The 22,208-nt window shown below is 35.9% G+C and overlaps 1 protein-coding gene across 1 annotated transcript in view; it reads right to left on the reverse strand.

Moving 5' to 3' along the window:
- Nucleotides 1-22,208, reverse strand: part of GPM6A (glycoprotein M6A) — a 116,780-nt gene that overhangs the window by 36,615 nt on the left and 57,957 nt on the right. Inside the window, exon 2 of the mRNA XM_057419126.1 lies at nt 1,706-1,898. Within this exon, the coding sequence (XP_057275109.1) occupies nt 1,706-1,898 (193 nt within the window). The remainder of the gene's footprint in view (nt 1-1,705; nt 1,899-22,208) is intronic.

Raw genomic sequence — 22,208 nt, forward strand, 5'->3', positions numbered from 1 at the left:
GTGGTTGTATTCTCTCCCCTTGTTATTTCCCTTATCATTATCATTATTAGTGGTAGCAGTAGTAGTTTTGTATTACACCTTAGTTACTGGACTGTTCTTATCTCAACCCATTTTAGTTACACTCTTCCAGTTCTCCTCCCCATCCCTCCAGAAGTGGGGGGGATGAAAAAAGGAGGACGAACGAGCAAGTGGCTGCATGGTTCTGTGTTACCCGCTGGGCTTAAACCGCAACAGAAACTTTGGGACGCATGTTGATAATATCGCTCTAAGCAAGCTGAGATTTAAGATTCGGTCTCCAGCTATCATGAAAACATGATACCAAGTCAGATCAAATACATATCTTGTCCATTTTCCTATCTCAAGCAATGAATATAAAAAAGTAAAATCAGGCAAGTTGACAGAATAGCACCCAGTGATATTATAGCCTTTGAAACTTCCTGAGCTGGGTGAATCCGTATATCATTAGAAACCATCACGTGGTTTCCAAGATTATCTGGGGTTTTACCCAGAATATTTTAGCATCTATAGTATGCAAATAGCTTCACAGGTCTGCAACACAACAACTGAAGAAACATCACTTGTACCTTCTGAGCTTCATGACTACTATTTTCCTCCAAAACCTCAAATTTCTTGTACTGGAAGAGAAAGACAATCTAACCTTGCACACCTTAATCAGAAAGTTGTGCATTTACAGACCTCTAGCCCAACATCTCTTAATCATCCTCTTTCTAGCTTAAACAGTTCTACTATATTCAATTTTTAACCACATAGCTTCTAATCATCCTTTTATTTTAGTTTATTTGGGGCACCAATGTTGTACACAATATTAATGATATGGATGAAAGATGGATTTATACAATGTCATAAGTATGTTATCTGTTTCTCTAAGATTTTCCTATTAGTTCCTGGTACTTGGATTGTTTTTTGACCACTGCCAAGCACTGAGCTGCCATTACCATGGAACTAGACAACATAACAGGTAGTTGTTTTGATGGATGATCAAATAACTTCTCAAAAAAATATTAATGAAAGAAAAGGTTTAAGAAATTGGGGATAATATTCAGCTTTAGTTACAATCATTAGCAGCCAAATAAGGATTTGAATTTCAAATATCTAAGAAGATCAGGTTTTAAAGAGACAGTATTTAAGAGATTAGCAAATACATAATTTAATTTCAGATTACAATAAATTACTTTATTAAATGAAATTAATTTGCCAAAATGAAGGAGATACTCAACAAATAGGTTTCAGGAGTAGCAAAACATGAAAACTTCAAAACAGATGAAATCTAGGAAAACCAGAGGTAATAGAACTCATTTATTGTATTTTTCCTGGAACTAATCTGTTATTTGTTACAAACTCCTGCTTTATCTATGTAGATGTTTTAATTTTTTACACTTTTCAGCAAAGAATAGTCCAGGATAAAAAGGTTAAAAACAAGAATGAATGGAACAGATTCATCAGTATTACATGAAGTAATGTTTAGTAATAAATTAAATTATAGCTATGGGAACTTAAATAGTGTTGCAAATTTCTTTTAAATAGCAAAAATATCAGCTCTGTCAGAAATCCATCACCTGAGCTCATTCAAATCATTCTTTCTATGATTTTCACTGCAATACGTTTTCTTGAGTCAAATTTATATCCCCTGTGGAAAACTGCAGTAGCTTTAAAAAGAAATAATTAGAAGAAACTAGTAACTTACATGGTAAAGACATCAATAACATCTCCTGCAGCTCTTGTCATCTCAAAGTAGGTTTGCAGAATGTTGACGGTTCCTGAAAGTGCTTCATGTCCACAACCACAGAATAGTGCAACTCCAGCATAGAGCAGGATAGTAGCAATCAGAGATGCATAGGGAATACCTCCCAGGCATTTAATGCAGCACTCAAAGCACCCTACAAGAAAATAAAATTGTCTGTTACTGTATTATATGAAGAAAGCAGAAAGAAGGTTTTTACTCTAGAGAAATGCTTTTGAAAATTAAAGCCTTCAGGCCAAAGAGAGATGACGTCAAGTATAAGAACCCATAATGTCAGAAAATCTGTGAAACAGCACAGGTCAATTCAACTTCAGAGTCTTCTCAGTTACTACTTGACCTATTAAATGTAGACATGCCATCTGATTATCATGAAACATTAAGCAGTTAATTCCTCATGCATCTTCCTGGTTTTATTCAGAGCCGGTTACAATGTCAATCCTAGGTTATACCTCTATTCAGAATTCCTGTTGCTAACCTACTGGATTACTGAGGAGAATCCTCAACAACAGGAAAAACACAGAAAGAGCATATCCAGTTCAATTCCTTCCATCATCATAGCTTTATTCATTTTTCTCATCTATACAGTGCTGACAAAAGAATTGTTCCCGCCTACAGCATCATTTCTTTGCACATCACTCAAATACCTCACAAGCATAAATGAAGACATCCACTAAAAGATACAGAATTAGAAACAGTTATAGAAGTTGAATTTTCTCTCAATATATTTTACTCTTTGTAATGTTTCTTAAGTGAGGACAATTGATCCTGTGTTATACAAGGCCAACATTTTGTCCAGCCATCAGTTTCTAAACAGTGCTCTGTACCACAGCAAACCCTTTCCCCAGCAAGGGTGCTTAACTTTCAAAAACTACCTTGCCTAGTTTGTCAAGTAGTTTCATGAATGCAACATCTCTGACTCTTCCAAATCTCATCATTCCCATATGGACTTTAATGTCCTGTAGAGCCCTTCCTATTGCCTTGTGGAAGGACAGGGAAGGCATGAAACACTGACTGAGGGAAGGCAAACATCCACGTGCCAGAAGTTTTATTTTTGACTAAGCATTACCAGCTAATGCCAAAAAGGATTTGAGATAGAAATCAAGGTGAGGCCCATAATGCTTATACACACAATAGCCAGTTAAAAGTTACTTATAAAACATTCAACAGGTGTGAGTCACTATATTTCAATGTGCTCCAAAAACTTTACACTGTGCAAAACCACAGGCATACAAGAGACATATTAAAAGAAAAAAAGACAACAATAACCGCCTCCCCCCCAAAAAAAACCAAACAAAACCCCTAAAACAACACAAAAAATATAAACTTTTCTCAAAGTAGATGTAGCCTCTACATGTAATTTTGTATTTTGTCCTTTAAGTTAATAAGTTCTTATTTCCTCTAGCTTGGACAACCAAAGAAGTAATTTCCTCTATCTGTTCGGACATTCATTTTCTGCTTTTAATGAACAAATAACAGTCTATCTCATATATATATATGTGTGTGTGTACATGTTTAGCAGCTACTTATACACAAGATTCCCTGGACAGAGCAATTTAAGCAATTTTCAAATATACATGCAGTGTAGAAACCTGTATTGATATTTTGTAAATAAAGGTACTACAAAAGGCATTATTAAAATTGCTGGATAATTCCTGTAAGAAAAATTGAAATGAATATACTAAGTATGTACAAGGAAAGAGACTTCAGAAGTTGGGGTAATTCCCAACTATGTGTTCTCGCTGTATAAAAATAAAAGGATGTATCTTGAGACTACTTCTGCTTAAGGACAAATCACTATATCACAGCCAACTGTAAAATACCCAAATGCAAAATGTACTAATTCAGGTATTTAAATTGCTTTGAAAGTCTTATTAAGGAACAAATTGTACAAATCACATGCCTGCATGGTTGTAATAGATGCTTTTGGAGTAACTAATTCTTCATGCAAACAAATACAGGAAATTTCCTAAAATTCCTTCAGCCCTGTTTTCTAAGATTTTTGTTAACAATAACTAGAGTTAATTCCCCAGTGTTTAAAAGGCTACACAAATACTAGAAAAGGATCCTTCACTGGATATTCTACTGTCTAAAGGCATAAAACCTAGAAATATGTATTGAAAATAATACATTGAACAAATAATGCAGGGAAAGACATAGTTGTGTGATATCAGAGTTCATCACAAAATGCCCATCACCATTTTTCAGTACAGCATAACAGCAGAAAGCCTCTGGAAACTAGTAACACTCTTGACCTGTCAGCATTATATGGAAAAGTAAAAAGAGAGGAAGAGATGACAGGAGAGTGATGAAGGATTGATGTATGAGGGCCTGTAAAGTCAAAGATAAAAAAATAAGGTAGACCTAAATATTTACAGGGACACATGGACTGTAGGAGAGTGTTTCTTGATATTGCAATAGCTTGGGGCAGGGAGGTGAAAGAGAGACTTTTCTAAAGACATCTTTTTCACTTTCTGAGACAGGTAAAGGGGAAGAGAGTTAAAGAAATAATAACATAGGAACAAAAATAACTACTAGTCTGAACTAGAATAAATTTCATTAAGGTCAAACTCACACACAACTGCTGTATTTAATAGTCTGAGTATCAGTATCTGGAAACATCTGGCTGTGCACTACCTCCTGAAGCTCCTCTACAATGAGAGATGAGCACGCACTCAGACATTACCAACCTAAATAAACATCCAGGGTCAGTAATATTACTTTAGCTTTATTATAGTGAAATAGCGTAATACAGTAAAACAGCGTAACCATAAAAACAGTACAATAAAGTGATAACAGATAAAATTAGATGCAACCACTGGAACATTTCACCAGGAACAAATCCCTTTTTTTCCCCAATTATTTCCAAATTTGAAAAATAACTGAAACATATTTATAATTTGTGAAGAAAAAGTGCTTCTGTTCCCCTCTCACAATAAAAATGTTCATGCCTACAAGGCTTTGAGGGAAAATTTCAATAGTAGTATATTTTAGCAGTTGAACACTTTCATTAGTACAAAAAGTTACTGAAAAAATTTCTCCAACCACACAAAATTTTCAAATAATCAGGTATTCTTGACGAAGGTCTTGCTCATTTATTCAGCTTTTCCATAGGCTTACTGCCTTTCTCGCTACTTACTTCATGAGTAACTCTAGAGTTATCAGTACTGTCAAATCAACTCAAAACTAAAGAAAATCAGTGAATCAGGGCTAAGATTTTAAACTGGTAACACACATCATTCATACACCACAGAAGATAATGCAGCGCACATAGCATTTACTCCAATTCTTTTCTTTCAGCTGTTTATAATGTGAAAATAGCTGTGTAATAACAGAACAATAGAAATTCAATTTTAACTTGCACAATAACATTGAACTACCAGTACAGAATTTGACTCAGCTGTGCAATCTGTGAGAGACAAGCAGTCATTCACAACTCTGGGCACCATCTTCACAAGACAGTTAAATACACAGCCACAGAAATAATTACTAGGAAAGATAAAAAAGATTGCATGCTCCTTTGATGTTTGTTTTCATCTGCAAATACAGGTTTCATTACTTTTCAAACAGTTCACTCTGCACAATAAGCCTGCATAATAACCATATGCAATAGAATTCAGCATTTATTGTTCTTATTTTGCTTAGGTTTACCAATATTTTCCCTTAGATAAAAATCTAGATCTGCTGGGAAGGTGTATTTTTGTATAAACCATAGGAAGTAACCCAAACCATTATACTTTTTTGTAGCTTTCAACATGAAGAATTCTATTATCATTTTCTATTTTATCATAAATCATTTCACAGAGAAAACATAATAATGAAATACATAGAAGATGACAAGACAAGGAATGTTCTTTTACATGGATAAAATATAACTCAAAATACTGACTATATTCAATTATCTAAATAGTGCACATGAATGATGCACTACACATGTTCACTTTCAGTCAGCAAAGGTCTGATAGACACAGAAATATCTCTGCTCCTCTAGTATAATTATTACTGTTTTTATTAGAAATAGTCTTGATATAGATATATGAACTTTCTGTTTTGAAAGACGTATGAAGTGTTCCTTATACAGGCTACCTGCACACACCTCTCCTAGTTCATGCTGCTATTTTGGTGCGAGATTGCTAATATATCTCCAAGTGCACCAGCCAAACATAACTTAACCTTTTTTTTTCATGTGATTTCTCCTCTGCATCAAGAAGCCAAAAGACTTATACTTTGAGCAGAGGCAGAAATTGTCCTTGTGATTTACATGCTAATTATGCACACAAATTGCACCACCACAGTTATGTGAGCACTTTCTCCTCAGTGCAGATCAAGGCATATAAATGACAAATAAAACACCCCATCCATTTCAGGTCAGTGCATTTAGAAAAAATGAATCTACATCTCTTGCCACATATGTCTTTGAAAGTAAAGTTTTAGCTTAGGGTAGTCAAATATGAATTCAAATGTTGCATGTAATTCAAGGTGGGTTGGTTGTTTTTTTTAAGTCATCAAATGCTCCTTGGAACAACACTAATATTCCTTACAATAGAAAATCATGCAGTGAATCGGAATGGGAAAACTATTATGATCCTTAAAGACCTGCTTTCCAAATTAATTTACAAATACCTATTTATTCTTAGTGCATAAATAAATTGTAAAGTTCTTTCTCTCCATGATAATTATAATTCAAAATACAGGTATACCTATTACATGGCACTGTAATATATGGCACGTATGCAAATACAATACATGACACAATATCCCTTCCTCTTTCTTATATTGATACTCTCCTCTTCTGAATAATGGATAACAGTAATATTTAAACCTGGACAAGGGCAACAGAATTTTTAGGTTTTGTACACTGCTTAAAATTGTGTATAATTTCATCCAGAACTGTCCCTGGTTTTTACTAAGCACTTAAAACTCCAGTTCAGATTGTAATGTTTAAAAGAATTACATTTACAGAAATAAAACTTAATTCAGCAGGTTCACTAATAATCCATCATGGTACTTTCTATATCAGAAATATAATTTAGATATACATTTTCATCATATAGAATAGACTTTTTCAGTTATATTCAAGGCAATTAAATCTCAATTGAAATGCCTAAATATGTTTCAAATAATTAACAGGTTTAGTGCACAGAGGTAGTAATATGAAATATGCTAGTCAGTCAATAAGAAGAAATAGATTTCAAGAAACCTGCAACAGAATAACACTGAGCTATTAAAAAACTATTTAGGAAATTCACTTGGCAGAGATATCTACAATTTCTATGTTACCATGACCTAGTATAACAAAATTTTTATACCTGAGCTAAATTACATTAAAACTTTGTAATTCTATTTATTTATATATTTATTATTATAAAACTTTATAACAATATTTATAATTTAAAATTATAAACTCAGTTTTCAACTAAGCTTAAAGATACGTCTAAAATAAATAAACATGGTTTTAATTATCATCAAAAGACAGAATGGCAACTTAAACAGCAAGTGAGGAGGTCCTCTCTTTCTGCTAGATTTGGAGTCACAAGTCTATACTTACTTATCCCACAGATAACAAAGATGCTTCTGTTTTGTTCCATCCTTCTTAACTGCACTGAAATCTAGAGGATTAAAAAAAGGGCTACCTACTGCTTCTATTCCTGTGTAACTGAAACACAGCTGGATATAGACAAATACACATATTTATCTATACTGGAAATATACTAGAAATGTGTGTATACAAGCATTTCTGTTATAACATCCAGCATGGTACAGAATGAAATAAAAAATATATGCGTTGAGTGTATGTAAAAAGGCAAATCTGAATTAATTAGCACATGCAATAATTTCCTCCTGTCTTTCATTTGTCATACTTCAGCAATACTCAATGGTGGGAGTGCAAAAATTAATCTTCGATCATACTGGATCAATGATCAAATAGTTTACTGACTTCCTCTGTTGCAAAAGCAGAAGTGCAAAAGTATTAGGAGACTTGCTAGATATCATATATTAGTAAGAGGGCAGCATGAAGCAATCCACCTGAATAGTACCTTTTGGCAGAATGCAAATCTAAGCTATTGTGGCAGCAGAGAATCAGTGGCTTGGCATTGAAGGTTCGTCACAAATCATGATCAAAGGTCTAAATTTCATGCAATGAAGGCACATTCCAAGCTTTGGCAGAGGCTGCACATCATCCCAAATAGTTACTCTGTATCCCCTTTCTACTCCAGAACTCTGAACAGCCCAGGAGAGATAACTTTGATTGATCAAACCTACCTTATTTTAGGAAAAAATGTCTCATTCTCTTTGCCAATCAGACAGGAAGCTAGCGTTTTCATTATTTTAGGTTTTTTTTCCTTCTTCCTTGATGGACAGGTAGATGATCGTCATACATGCTACATGCGTCCTTTAAGGTATCACTGTCACCTTTCCCAGGCCTGCCAATTGCAATTCAAGAACTCTTGGCTACACATATCACAGCTTATCAAAGAAATTGGGTTAGTTACTACACAAGTCTTCATTTAGTAAGGTATTGAGCATGTGCTTGTCTCATCATTTTAAATCAAATTAAAATTGTAACTTCAATAATATATACAGAATATGAGGCGGATAGCCAGAAATAGGTGACATCACACCACAATTATTTCCTAAGAGTGCAGCCTCACCTTACACCTGAATTCATTATTTTCTTAGGTAAACATGTATGAAAACTTTTAATTTTCACTAATGAAAATGAGAGGAAGCTTTAGCAGTTTAGGGATGGGTTTAGGTCAATATCTTTTTTTTTAACTAGGTCTAGCAAGCATGTTATAAAACACTTTTCAACCTCTTGCCTTTTTGTCTCTAACAGCCACCATGCTTGCTGCTGTTCCTGAGGCCTGCTCATAGTTTGACAGTTGTATTTTAGAAGTAGATGGAAAATCTAGTAAGATCAGACCGTAGATGGCTAAAACAATTATAAAAATTAACACAATATGGCTTAGACTTTTCTTACCAAATTTGAGACACAGTACATGACACTGTTGCACATCTGTATAACAAACTTTACATATGTGATATTTATAAATGTCCATGCTGGTTTTGTTTATTTGTGTTCAAATAGGTAATGCTGCCAGCAAGAGATGGACCAATTATTAAATGAAAACATTGGAAGGGGGATCTGTACACGTTTGAGAAGAGTCTCTCTTTTTATAGGTACCGTCGTAGCTTGCAATGTAAACTACTGCAAATTTTCCAGAGAAAGTAGTAATTAAAATATTTTACATACATACGTGCAAAAACTTATACAGTCACACCTTTGAAAGACATATGAACACAAACGAATACTCCTATTTGTAAGACACTCTTGATTATGACAATGTGCACAAAACTGTGTTCTCGCTAGCTGTTATAGACTCTTCAGAACATTGGGTTTATTGCTGTTTAATGAGACAAATCTTAATCTAGCAGCTAATAAGTATTAAAGTTACTGACACAGAGCAGTCAGCTCCTGAAATACTAATCAGTCAGGCATAACACAGTCAATCTTGTAATCTTAAAAAAAAACTGATGGCTGATTTAACACAGACAACTAAAGGAACAGGAATGAAACAAACTAGCTACAGAAATGTGATAGAAATAAAAGAATTTGGTCAATGGTTTGCCCATTACATGCATTTTATGTACATGTATCTAAGATTTGTTCATAAAATAAATTAGCAATTCATTATAGCTAATAAATAGGTTATAAAAATGTGATATTTATCGATAATGCATGGAACTATTGTATTCATATCAATAATGATTTAAACTATTATAGATTTTTATAATAATGTTTTTGATCTGCTGGAAGGAATAACAGTTTATAAGAACACTAATTATATGCAATATTTAGTACTCTCATTATAAAGCAAATTACAATGCCAAGGACCATAAAACTAGAAAATAAGTATCCTTTTCATCTCATTCACCTAGAGTTCATAGTGTCAATCACTCAATCCTTCTCTTCAGACTTGAACTGAACTATTTCTCCCAAATGGAAAACTACTATGAAGCATGTATTGAAGCATAATTCAGCAGTAATTTTTCCTCATTCACAAGTAGACTGAGTTACACTGGGCTTTAAGATACATCTTTTTTCTTTATATAGTGCATTATCCAGAGGACATTCCTCCATGATTTTTCTGTGTACTTACTTGTTTAATTGCAATGATCTACAATCCTTCTACATGCTTAAAAGGTATTTTTTGTTTTAAACATCCAAAAATGCTATATTGTTTACCAATCAAACATTTTGATTGATAATTAAATCAATCAAAAATTGATTTTAGGGAAGGTAGCATCCTCCTTTTTTTTTTTTTGTGGTGGAATAGAGGAACATGCAGGGTATTTGGCAAGTGCCTTCAGTTTGGTACTCAGAACAGCATTAATATGCTTTCTCAGAATACTTACATTTATATAGCTCTTTATGTACTCAAAATACTTACTGTGGTAATTTCCAGTTGTGTGTGCTTAACAGTCAGAAATAAAAAAATACGGTTAGAGGTAAGTTGTGAATACTTGGTTCTCAGGAAATTTTCCAGCAGCTGTGCAGGACATAGAGGCAAGAAGTATATGAATAAAATGACAAATATTCAGCTGTCTTAAATGATCTCTTTTGCTTTACAAACCTTTCCACTACTGAAGCAGATAAGGTGTGTAAGTTGTACAGCTGTTAGCTGGTGGAAGTGGAATTTTAGAACTCAAATATCCTGGGCTCTTGGATACCGTACCAATTAAAACTTTCTTTTACTTGGCATTACATAGACCTCGCACTTTATTCCGTATCATATGCGACTTCTGATCCTTTTATCTCAAAAGCCTTTCTTTGGCTTCATCTCCTCCCTTTACCCTCAGGCTCTTTTCATCCTGGCCATTCTTACTCCTTTGAACACCTACTTTCCTGAGAAACAACCAAAGCAGGTAATCTTGCTCATTCTCTCTCTTCAAAGCTGGGAGAGATCAAGCTCATGTGCTTTGGGGGATAAGCAGTAGGAACACAGCTTTGTCTCCGTCTTCTCCCCATCCTTGTTCTAGGCATCTAAGTCCACCAACCCTCTCCAAGGCACTGAAAATACTCCATAATGAAAGAAGTTGTCATATGTATTTATCACACAAATGGGCAGAATAACTCCAACTAAAGCAAAAAAAACCTCCAAAACCAATTATAGAAAACTTCAGTCTGAAGCTTTAAATATCATGAATATTTCTGTCTGGAAATAAAACCATAATTTTTTAGATAACACTGTACATATGACTGTCACTTCAACACCTCAGAGAGAAGAATAGATGAAGCAACAGATGATGATGGGGCAGATATTTGTCATCCTTCTGAATGATCTGAATAAACCAGTCACAATTTGACTACTTATGAGGAAGACTGTTCCATGAAACTAACTAATGTCATCTTGTACATTTTTCAAAACACATATATGTTAATATGTACAACACTTTAAAATGCACTGTTTAGACTCCTACATATAGTAATTAACCCCTTAATCCTATTTAAAAACACAAAGTGATGGAATTATCAATAAGCAGCTTTGCAGACATAAATAAAACTGTTACTGAACTTAGAATAAACAATTTAAAGGTATCATTTACAGTCACTGTAAATTTACACATTCACTTTTTTCTTTAGTAACAGCTTTAAAGATACAGGTCATAAGCTAAGTCTCTTTGCTAAACATACTCTGTTAAGCCTACAACTAATAATGATATCATACTGAAAATTTTCCACTGGAACTGAGTCACTGACTTTCATTCTACCAAGATCTCAAGTTAAGTTATGTACTCCTTTTGAACCGAAACATCTGCAGTAGCCAACTTCTATGGGCTTCAAAAACACCACGTATTTAAAACCTAAGCCATCTCCCACTAAACAGCATTTCTTACTGACTCCAGCAGGAACAGAAATATCAGCAAGTATTCAGTGAAGTGACAATTTTTAAAGTAAAGGAATGAATAACTGCATCAAGGAAAACAGCTCTCAACTAGACAGATTAGAATGTAGTGAAAGATCAATCTGCATTAAGCATGCATTTAATTTTCACTCTCTACATAAACTGGAAAAAACATTTATTCTTGTATATTAAACAACTAAAAACCACTCACAACTAATATATGAAAGGCAGACAAAAAATTCCATTTCAAGAACACTCTGAAGTCATGTTTCATATTACTTTTATTCAACTGCTTCTTTGCCATGACACTCTTTTCTGTCTAGTTTCAGAAAGGTTCATCTGCAAGATAATTAGATATAATTATATCCATTAAATTTGATAGTTTAGTCAAAACTCAATCTAGATAGAATGCTGAAAGTCACTAAGAAATCTTAATATCTTTTCTATTTAGATACTCTTCTAGGTATCAAATAACTATGCAATGAAATAAAAAACTAAGATCAGAGAACATTCTTTAAAAAAAAAGAAAAAGGTATTTTTTTAGTGGGGTGGGAAAGAGAGAATGAAATAAGCCTTCTGTTGTGCTTGTAAAAGGTGTTTCTGGACAACGCAGAGGCTGGCTGTTGTCTTCACCTTGATGGTGTGTGAGTGAAATTTCTGCTGTTCTCAGGTTTGACGTTGGAACGACAAACTTGATTTCCTTAATTTGGTCTGAGTGGATACCTGTACTCATTAATTTTGCCTGCCTTACATCAGTGTCTGTGATGAAGCCACAGGCAAGTGTTACCTGGATCACAGAACTGAGAGTGCCTGATACCAAAGATGCTCTTAGTATGTCATTGAATAGATGAGATAAGGGCATATGAGGAAATGTCTTTAGTTTAAATATGGCCACAGCTGACAAATGTAGTTCAAAACAATATCATATTTAGGCTCTTTAGAAAAGACAGGCCTGGCAGGCTGGGAGGAGGAGTTGCTATTTATCTTAGAGACAGGCTGGAGAATATGGAACTCGGGGGACAGGTGAGCAGCTGACAAAGAGTTTGTGTGTCAGGGTTAAAGGGAGAACAGCAATGGGAGACATTACTGTGCAGATCTGTTACATACTGCCTGATTAAGAGAAACCTGTGGATGAAGCACTCTATGGACAGATAGGAACAGCATCACACTTCCAGGCCATTGTTCTCTTGGGAGACTTCAATCACCCTGATATCTGTTGGGAAGGACGGTACGGCCTGGCACAAACAATATAGGAGGTTCCTCGATTGTGTGGAAGACAACTTCCTTCTGCAAGTAATAGAGGAGCCGACAAGGAGAGGTGCCATGCTTGACCTTGTGCTCACCAACAGGGAAGGGCTTGTTGGAAATGTGACTCTGCAGGGCAGCCTTGGATGCAGCAGATGGGTGAATTTGAGATCCTCAGGACAATGAGAAGAGCGTGCAGCAAGCTCACTGCCCTGGATTTCAAGAGAGCAGACTTTGGCCTCTTCAGGAACCTGCTTAGTAAGGTTCCATGGGATACAGCCCTAGAGGGCAGGGGGGGCCAAGACTGTTGGATGATATTCAAGGATCATCTACTACAGGCTCAGGAGTGTTGCATCGAACTAGAAGGAAGTGCAGCAGGAGGGGCAGGAGACCTCCTTGGAAGGATAAGGAGCTCCTGAGGAAAATTCGAGGGAAAAAACAGGCTTATAAAATGTGGAAGCAGGGTGAGGCAGCCTGGGAAGAATAGAGGGATGTTGTCCGGGAAGGTAAGGACCAGGTTAGGAAAGCTAAGGCCCAGTTAGAATTAAACTTGGCTAGGGATGTTAAGGATAATAGGAAGGGAATCTGTAGGTACATAGCAAATAAAAAAACAGACGAGGGACAACATAGGCCCCCCCTGGAATCTATCAGGAGAACTGGCTACACAGGATTTGGAGAAGGCTGAGGTTCTGAATGACTTCTTTGCCTCAGTCGTCACTGAAAGGCTCTGACCTCGCCACCCAAGTCCTGGAAGGCAGATGCAGGGACTGTGAGAATGAAGACCTTGCGCCCACTGTGGGAGAGGAGCTGGTTCGAGACCATCTTAAAAATCTGAATGTGCACAAGTCCATGGGACCTGATGAGATCCATCTGCGGGTCCTGAAGGAGCTGGCAAATGAAGTTGCTAAGCTGCTGGCCATCATATTTGAGAAATCATGGCAGTCAGGTGAAGTTCCCGATGATTGGGAAAAGGGAAATATAACCCCCATTTTCAAGATGGGGAAAAAATGGATGACCTGGGGAATTACATACCAGTCAGTCTCACCTCTGTGCCTGGCAAAATCTTGGAGCAGATTCTCCTGGATGGCATGCTACGCCACATGAAAAACAAGGTGCTTGGTGACAGCCAGCATGGCTTCACTAAGGGGAAATCCTGCCTGACCTATTTGGTGGCCTTCTATGATGGGGCTACAGAACTGATGGACAGGGGTAGAGCAGTTGGCATCATCTACCTGGACTTGTATAAAGTGTTCGACCCTGTCCCACATGACATCCTTGTCTCTAAATTGGAGAGACATCAATTTGATGGATGGACCACTCGGTGGATAAAGAACTGGCTGGATGGCCTCACACAGAGAGTTGTGGTCAATGGCTCAATGTCCATCTGGAGACCAGTAACGAGTGGTGTCTCTCAGGGATGGGTGTTAGGACCGGTCTTGTTCAACATCTCTGTTGGTGACATGGACAGTGGGATTGAGTGCACCCTCAGCAAGTCTGCTGATGGCACCAAGCTGTGTGGGCTGATGCCAGCCTCATGAAGTTTAACCATGCCAAGTGCAAGGTCCTACACCTGGGTCAGAGCAATCCCAGGCACAGCTACAGGTTGGGCAGAGAAGAGATTCAGAGCAGCCCTGCAGAGAAGGACCTGGGGGTGTTGGTCGAGGAGAATATGAACATGAGCCAGCTTCAGTGTGCGCTTGCAGCTGAGGAAGCCAACTGTATCCTGGGCTGCATCAAAAGGAGTGTGACCAGCAGGTCGAAGGAGGTGATCCTGCCCCTCTACTCTGCTCTCGTGAGACCTCACCTGGAGTATTGTGTGCAGTTCTGGTGTCCTCAACATAAAAAGGACATGGAACTGTTGGAACAAGTCCAGAGAAGGGCCACGAGGATGATCAGGGGACTGGAGCACCTCCCATATGAAGATAGGCTGAGAAAGTTGGGGCTGTTCTGCCTGGAGAAGAGAAGGCTGCGTGGAGACCTCATAGCAGCCTTCCAGTATCTGAACGGGGCCTATAGGGGAGCTGGGGAGGGACTCTTCATTAGGGACTGTAGTGATAGGACAAGGGGTAACGGGTTAAAACTTAAACAGAGGCTGTTTAGATTGGACATAAGGAAGAAGTTCTTTCTTGTGAGGGTGGTGAGGCACTGGAATGGGTTGCCCAGAGAGGCTGTGAATGCTCCATCCCTGGCAGTGTTCAAGGCCAGGTTGGACGAAGCCTTGATTGAGATGGTTTAGTGTGAGGTGTCCCTGACCATGGCAGGGGGGTTGGAACTAGATGATCTTTTAAGGTCCTTTCCAACCGTAAGTATTCTATGATTCTATGATACTCTGCCCCCTTCCCTTTTGTAGGTGCTTTATTCAATGGAAAAAGAAATAATTTTGGAAAGATGATGGCTGCACAAAATTAGAATGTTCTACTAATTCTGTGCTTTCTTGAACTTTTTGAGCTAAAAGCAAAGCATGTTTTCTTAGCTAAGGTTAATTGAAGGTCAGGAAGGTAATAGATAACACTGTAAAGAGTTCTTCAAGAACACAGAACATGAAACATGATTAATATGCATCACATCCTTTTCTTAATCCTAGAAATCCAAGGTTAGGGCACTATTTTTAAAACAGGCACATGGAAAAGCAAGAAAACATCTCTGAAAGAGCCAAGGCAATAAAAGGTGAGAAACTTGCTGAGAAGTAAAAATAAAGCTGCTATTTAACACTTTTATCCAAATAGTGACAGAAACTTACAAATAATATTTTTTTAAATCATTTATTATGACGCCAAGCTGCAAGCCAATATACCTCCCATACAATCTAACCTTTACCTAAAAGTACACTATACTGTAACTTACAACTGAATTGCTTTTTATAAAGAAATAAAGTATTAACTTATGGATTTCAAATGACACGGAATGAAACATGGAGTACACTGATCTCTTGGAGTGAGTCCAGAGGAGGGCCACAAACACAATCAGAAGGCTGGAGCAACTCTCTTAGGAAGACAGGCTGTGAGAGAGTTGTGCTTCTTCTATGGCAGGAGAGCTCTCTAGTTCTCCACAGCCACACCACTGTGATGGGATGCTCTTTAATCTCACATTTCACAGCCAGAAATATCCACCTTCCTGTAAATTATTTCACTGAAGCAGTTCCAGAAAAAGAAAACAAACAACACACCAAATATCAAGAAGCCAATATATCATATTTAGAAAGAAACCATAGATACAATAGAAACAGTTCAAAAGAAACTTTCACAAAAGTATAAGGACCTCTTCAGTAATAATAGTCTTTAAAATTCATTTTTAATATGTAAAACTTCTATTGGATTTCCTCTATTTAAAATATTTGTAGTTACTTTATTATGGTTAAACAAAGAAAATTTCCAGGTAGTGCTGAAGTCTGACTTTGAGACACAGATGATTTCTCATATTCTCAAAAGGTTTAAGCATATAAACATTCTAATGTAATATATTATCAAATATACTGGTTATTTAAAGCATGGTCACTACAGAAAGTGTACAGCAGCTGCTTTAGGAACACATGATGTTATTACCATTAAATAACAGACATATTTTTTTTTTTACAGCAATGATTTTTACCTAACATTGCTGTTATAAGTCCCTTGATGACTATGGCCAAATACTACTTAGTGAATGTTAAATTTGTTTTCATGTTAATATCTCAGTTTATAACTCTGGTTCTGGTTTCAGCTGGGATAATTTTCTTCCTAGTAGCCACTGCAGTATTGTGTTTGGCTTTAGTCTGTGAATAATGCTGATAACACACCAATGTTTTAGTTATTGCTAAATAGTAAACATGAACTAAACAGCAATAACTCCTATTTGATAAAGCAGTTAACATTATGTATAATTATATTAACAAAAACCTTTTCTTTTTTTTTAAGAAAATGAAAATATGTGATTTTTTTTCACTAAAATTAAAGTAACAACAGCTGCAAACTACTATTTTTTTAAATTTGAAGCTGTCAGAATTAATCCATTGCAGCGACTGTGCACTAATTTAAATAGGTTAGCACAGTTATCTGCAGAAGGTACCTATTCATATTTAGAAAATATCATAGTCTGGAAGTCTTACGGAGCTCCTGTATAGTCTCCTCATTGTACCACTGAGCTAAGAATGATACCTTTTATGCCTGGGAAATAAAAAGAAAATACAAAAGTGAAAAGGTCAACAGACAAAGTTTTGAGACAAAATATCAAAACAAAGACAAACACATTAGAAGAAGAAAAAAAATTTAAAAGGTATATGTCTGTAAGTATCTGTACCATACTTATTCATAAGTATTTATATAAATTAATTTAGGTTAAACTCTGGTTAGGGTTTTTTTATTATTATTTTTCTACTTTATCGATTTTTATGTCTAGGGCAGTTATGTCTAGGTTTGGGAATGCAAAGATGAGTCTTTCCATCTGGGATCTCATGTACGCCTTTACAATATCATTACTCCCAGCACACACCATCACCCACATTTACATGGGAAACTCCTCTCTTACTTACATATGAGCAGAAAGCTGTGTTGCACTCAACAGCTGCTGTAGTGTGATAAGAGGCTGTGGTCAGGATACTCACAATTGCAATATAGATAAAATTTTGAAAATTGAAGAATCAACCACTCTTGTGACCTAATGTCACCCATATGAACTGCAAATAGAGAAACCATTTATTTTTACTATCACTAGACTACTTTTCGAGATAGTGGTAGCACTGCACAGAGCTACACAGTCTGGCAAGAAGGAATTATGACTATCTTCAGAGGTATTCTAAGCAATGCTTTCACCCCGCCTGCCCCAATCATTTCAGAAAGTGTTGCTCATTGAAAACAATCTATTGGAAAGAAAACAATTTCAACAGATTTGTTTATTTTTCATGTTGCCTGAATTTCAGTACTTTTCTTTAAAAAATATTCTTATAGGAGATTTAAATAAAAAATTAAAATAAAATAAACACAGAGAAGTTTTTGATAAAGCCAAGTGATTTTTATGAATTAACAATTCACAAATGAGACTGAGATTTCAGTACTTCAGCTCTTTCAGGATAGAAGTGTTGAATACAGAATGTCCGACTTATGCTCCTTATACTTTAAGACACTGAGAAAAGAAGATAGGGACATACTTTGGTTCATTATGTAACTATCTATTGCTTGTTTCTCTAAGAACTTCTAAATAAAGTATCAAGATTAAGATACCCTTGCTACCTTATGGGCATACTCAAAGAGCACTAACCTTTTCATTTATAATTACTTGTATTAGCTGGATCCCAGACAAGCTTATTCTGATTCACTTGACAAGTATGTGGACTACCTCTTCTCTAAATGAGAAGAAACTGAGAATCCTAAACATCATATAGGGAGGTACTCAAGGATTTGGAAGACAGCTGTTTTGCTGACCAAATACTCAGTGTATTTGAAATTAAATAGACTAAAATACTGAATTTTCAGTGAATTCTAGCTATTTTAATTTATGTCAACAATACTGAAAGCATACCAACAAGCTGAAGATTAACTGATTAACTGTGTGCAACAAAAAAATGCAAGCTAATGGGATTCACATTTTGATGGCAGTTTGCAACCAGATGTCATAGAAGGCAACAGAAACCAGAACACAAATCTTCCATTTAATTTTTTGAAATGATGCTGATTTGAGAATTTCCATGATATTATCCAACATGGAAGTTACAAATTTCTCTGTTTGGTAAGACATTGAGTAAATTGTAAACAACACATGTATAAAACATTATGCTAAAAATATTTGGATTATACATCCATTGCTGGTCACATTGCAGCAGTGTTGGTACGGATTTATAATGCTGTTTCCCTAGTTTACAAACATTTTAGTCTTATTAATTACACGTAGCCAAATCTAACAGTGCTTGATGAAGAAGAATGCATGAAAGTTCTTTCCAAAGCCACTGATCTCCTCCCTATGTGAAGATATCAGAGCTGTGTATGCTGCAGCAAACATAATCAGGGAGCACTACGAAAAACACTCTATTGTAACAACTGTTATTGTAACAACTACAATTTAGTCTACTTCCACATGCTGTAGATAAATATCATGGGATATTTCCAAAATTATGCTCAGATCACTGTTAATCATTCCAGTGCATTCTTATAAAAATATTGAAGCTGATATTCTATTTCATTTTAATTCAGGAAACATATCAGTATGTTACATGCAATCTCAGAAAGATTTTTTCCAGTTGCTTTTCAATCATGTATTAATTGTAACCAGGCTGGGTTACAGCCACTAGTACAGGGAACAAAAATTCAGCTGCCTCCAGGGGTTTCATCTGCTTGGCATTGCAGAATTCATCGAAAGAGATGATGGGGGGGTGGGGGGGGGGGGTGGGGAAACCAGTTTGCAATAAATTATTTCCTTGTCCATCTCACAAAACTCACTGAACACAAATAAGTAGAGTAGCTTACCAGTTTATGATGGGGAAATCTCAGTCTGGCTGCAAGCACACATGGTCTGTGTCAATATGCTGCGCACTTATTGGGTGTATTAAGGGGTAAATATTTAGCGTACCAGCAAAGCTACAAGATTACCTTAGATATAACACCCAAAGACTCCAAACAGACATTACCAACTAACTCCCATATTAAGCACACAAAACCAGATAGAACTAGAGGCAACATCTTTCTTTTATGATCTTTCTTTCATAATGTTTCCTTCATAATCTTTCTTTCATAATCTTTCTTTCATGCTCTTTTACAGTTTAGATTCTCACATACCTTTGTTTATCCTTATTTCAACATCATACACCAAAAATTTATGTAACCAAAAATACATATTAAGAAAATAAATAAAAAAGGAAGGAACTATTCTTATTTGCTTTTCTGTACAGGAAACACTAATGGACATTACTTTTTTCCTCTTAAGGCATCATCTGCTATTTATTTTTGAGACTACAAATATTTCTCCTGCAACATAATAGACTTACTTGATAAACACTTTAAAGATATAAAATCAGAATATAAAAATAACTTTGTTGATTATTGTTTGTAAAAAGAGATTCAGAAGAAGGATGATGTGTGCAAAAGGAGAAAAAAACACTTTCCAGAAATCAGAAAATTACATTCCCACAGTCCAACGAGATACTGAAGGAAAGTAGCCAATGGCCTTCTGAATAAACTAAAGCAGACATTACCTACAGTCATACAAAGTGGCCTCTAGAAGCTCAGTATTAGAATCAGTAGACTCACAACTGGATTTTTTGGAAGCTGGCCTATATTTGGATTCTGAGCCCTGGAAAAATGGCATATATGTAGTAAAAAGCAATTTGCATGATATGAGTAATTGTATAGCTTCACAAGAACGAATTAAAGAGCAGTTCTCAGAGAGATAAGCAAAGAAAAAAAGGTTCCAGTTTCCAGGAATTGCCAAAAATAATGTACAGAGACTTATACAGTACAGAAGATTTCCACTTTTTTCCAAACACTTAGTTCTAATATAACAGACAGGTTGCTCTGCTTACATCCACAAAAAAAAAAATAAATTTCATATGCCTGAAATGCTGACAAGAGAAGGCCAGCAAAACAGGATCAAATCAGCATGATTTTCATCAGATCCTCAAACCAAAGAAACTTTTCTGCAGCTTAGGAAAACACAAAAACGTTTTGCCAGCAAGCTGTAGTAAGCTAGGCAAAAAAAAAAAAAAATCCTAATGAATCTGCAACCAAACCTCCTCTAAAGAGAAAACTGGTCATGTTCGCAAGCACAAATGACAACAACATTTATATGAGCTCATCCGAATGACCTTAAAAGACTTTCTTCTGTTTTCTTGAATAGCATCTTTTGAGAAAAATCACACAAATTTTAGATGATGATAACAAGGAACTTACGGGTCCTTCTAGATCTTAGGCATACCTTCAGATAGCTAGTATACCTTTCAGATCCACTCAAACATGTAAGAGTAAGTTAGAGACTTCAGAAAGTATTTAATGTGGTAGTGCAAGTACAACAGAGGAAAACTGTAAAACACGCAGCAGGGTGCATCTTCAGCCAAACATGCTGCATTCTAGTAAAAATCCATTTTTTTGGAGAGCAGATGGTATTTCAGTATGGAACAATTTGCAGCTTTGCTGATGGAAGGGTTTTGTGTTTTTTTTTTGTTGTTTTGGTGGGCTTTTTTATTTTAAACCTTACTGCAGCTTCACAGACTCCTACCAACAGGCCTCTGAAGAACTGTGCTGGCTCAGTGGGCTTGAAAATTACGCTAAAAAAAGAAGACAGCTCATTTTCTAGATGACGCCCACTCCCACACACCTAAAGTTAGGATAGTTAAGTATCACCAAAACATTTGTTCACATTCTGCTCATATATGCAGTTTTTGTCAGAGTAAACAGAGTAAGCCTGGAGTCTGGTACAATATTTATGTGTGTATGACAGCATCAAGGTGTGCTGTCACACATATGGACTCTCAGCCTGAAAGGCTTCTCATAGCCATTATACTGATGTTCAATGCCAGATGGGCCTCAAAAACCACTAAATGTGTCCCAGTTAAATATTTCTGAAATAAAAATTTATTCACTTTTTTTTTTTGCAAATAAGAGGAGGATTATAGTTCCTCATAAAAAAATATATGTATATAGGTTTTATTCTTCTGGTCACACAAAAAAAAGGCTAATAAATATTTCTGGGTTCTGTTCTGGAGACACCTAGGTATGTTTTGTGAGAGGTAAAGAAAATCTTCAGCTGACTACTATCCATCAGAGACTGTATATTTTAAAGGTCATCAACAACACATTACAGGTCCTTATGAGAAGACTACTATTTCTGCAGTCATCAGTGCATTAGTGTTACAAGGACAAGCCAAATGCAAATTCAGAAGTTACATAAAAAGAAGATCAGTAAAACAATGACACCAGCTGAAACAAACACAAAACTAACTTGTCTTAAGTCATAGCTAGGAGTAGAACAGTGATGAAATTACAGAACCACTATTATTATTGATATTTAAAACGGTGTTTAAAAATAAATTATGTTTTTATGCATTTCCAAATATTAATCAAAGCAATTAAGAAAAGCTAATGTGCTGTGACCACTTTTGGGTAGAATATAAAAAGTTTAGAGATTCTTCTAGCAAATGAAGACACACAACGTCATTGTCTCGGTACATGAAAACCAAAATTTCAGCAGTGTTGGCCACAAAATTTGAACTTACCACTTCTCAAAATAATTTAAAATGTTAGAACCTATTTCTATTCTGCAGTTTGCATTTCCAAATCTATACTTTTGTTTTTCACTGTGCTGTATTTTAGCCATAGGCATTTGTGTGACAACTT

The sequence above is a fragment of the Pezoporus wallicus genome, unplaced genomic scaffold (assembly GCF_028554395.1).
Source record: "Pezoporus wallicus isolate ANWC-B61680 ecotype Strahan unplaced genomic scaffold, APGP_CSIRO_Pwel_v1 contig_2384, whole genome shotgun sequence".
Taxonomy (NCBI): Eukaryota; Metazoa; Chordata; class Aves; order Psittaciformes; family Psittacidae; genus Pezoporus; species Pezoporus wallicus.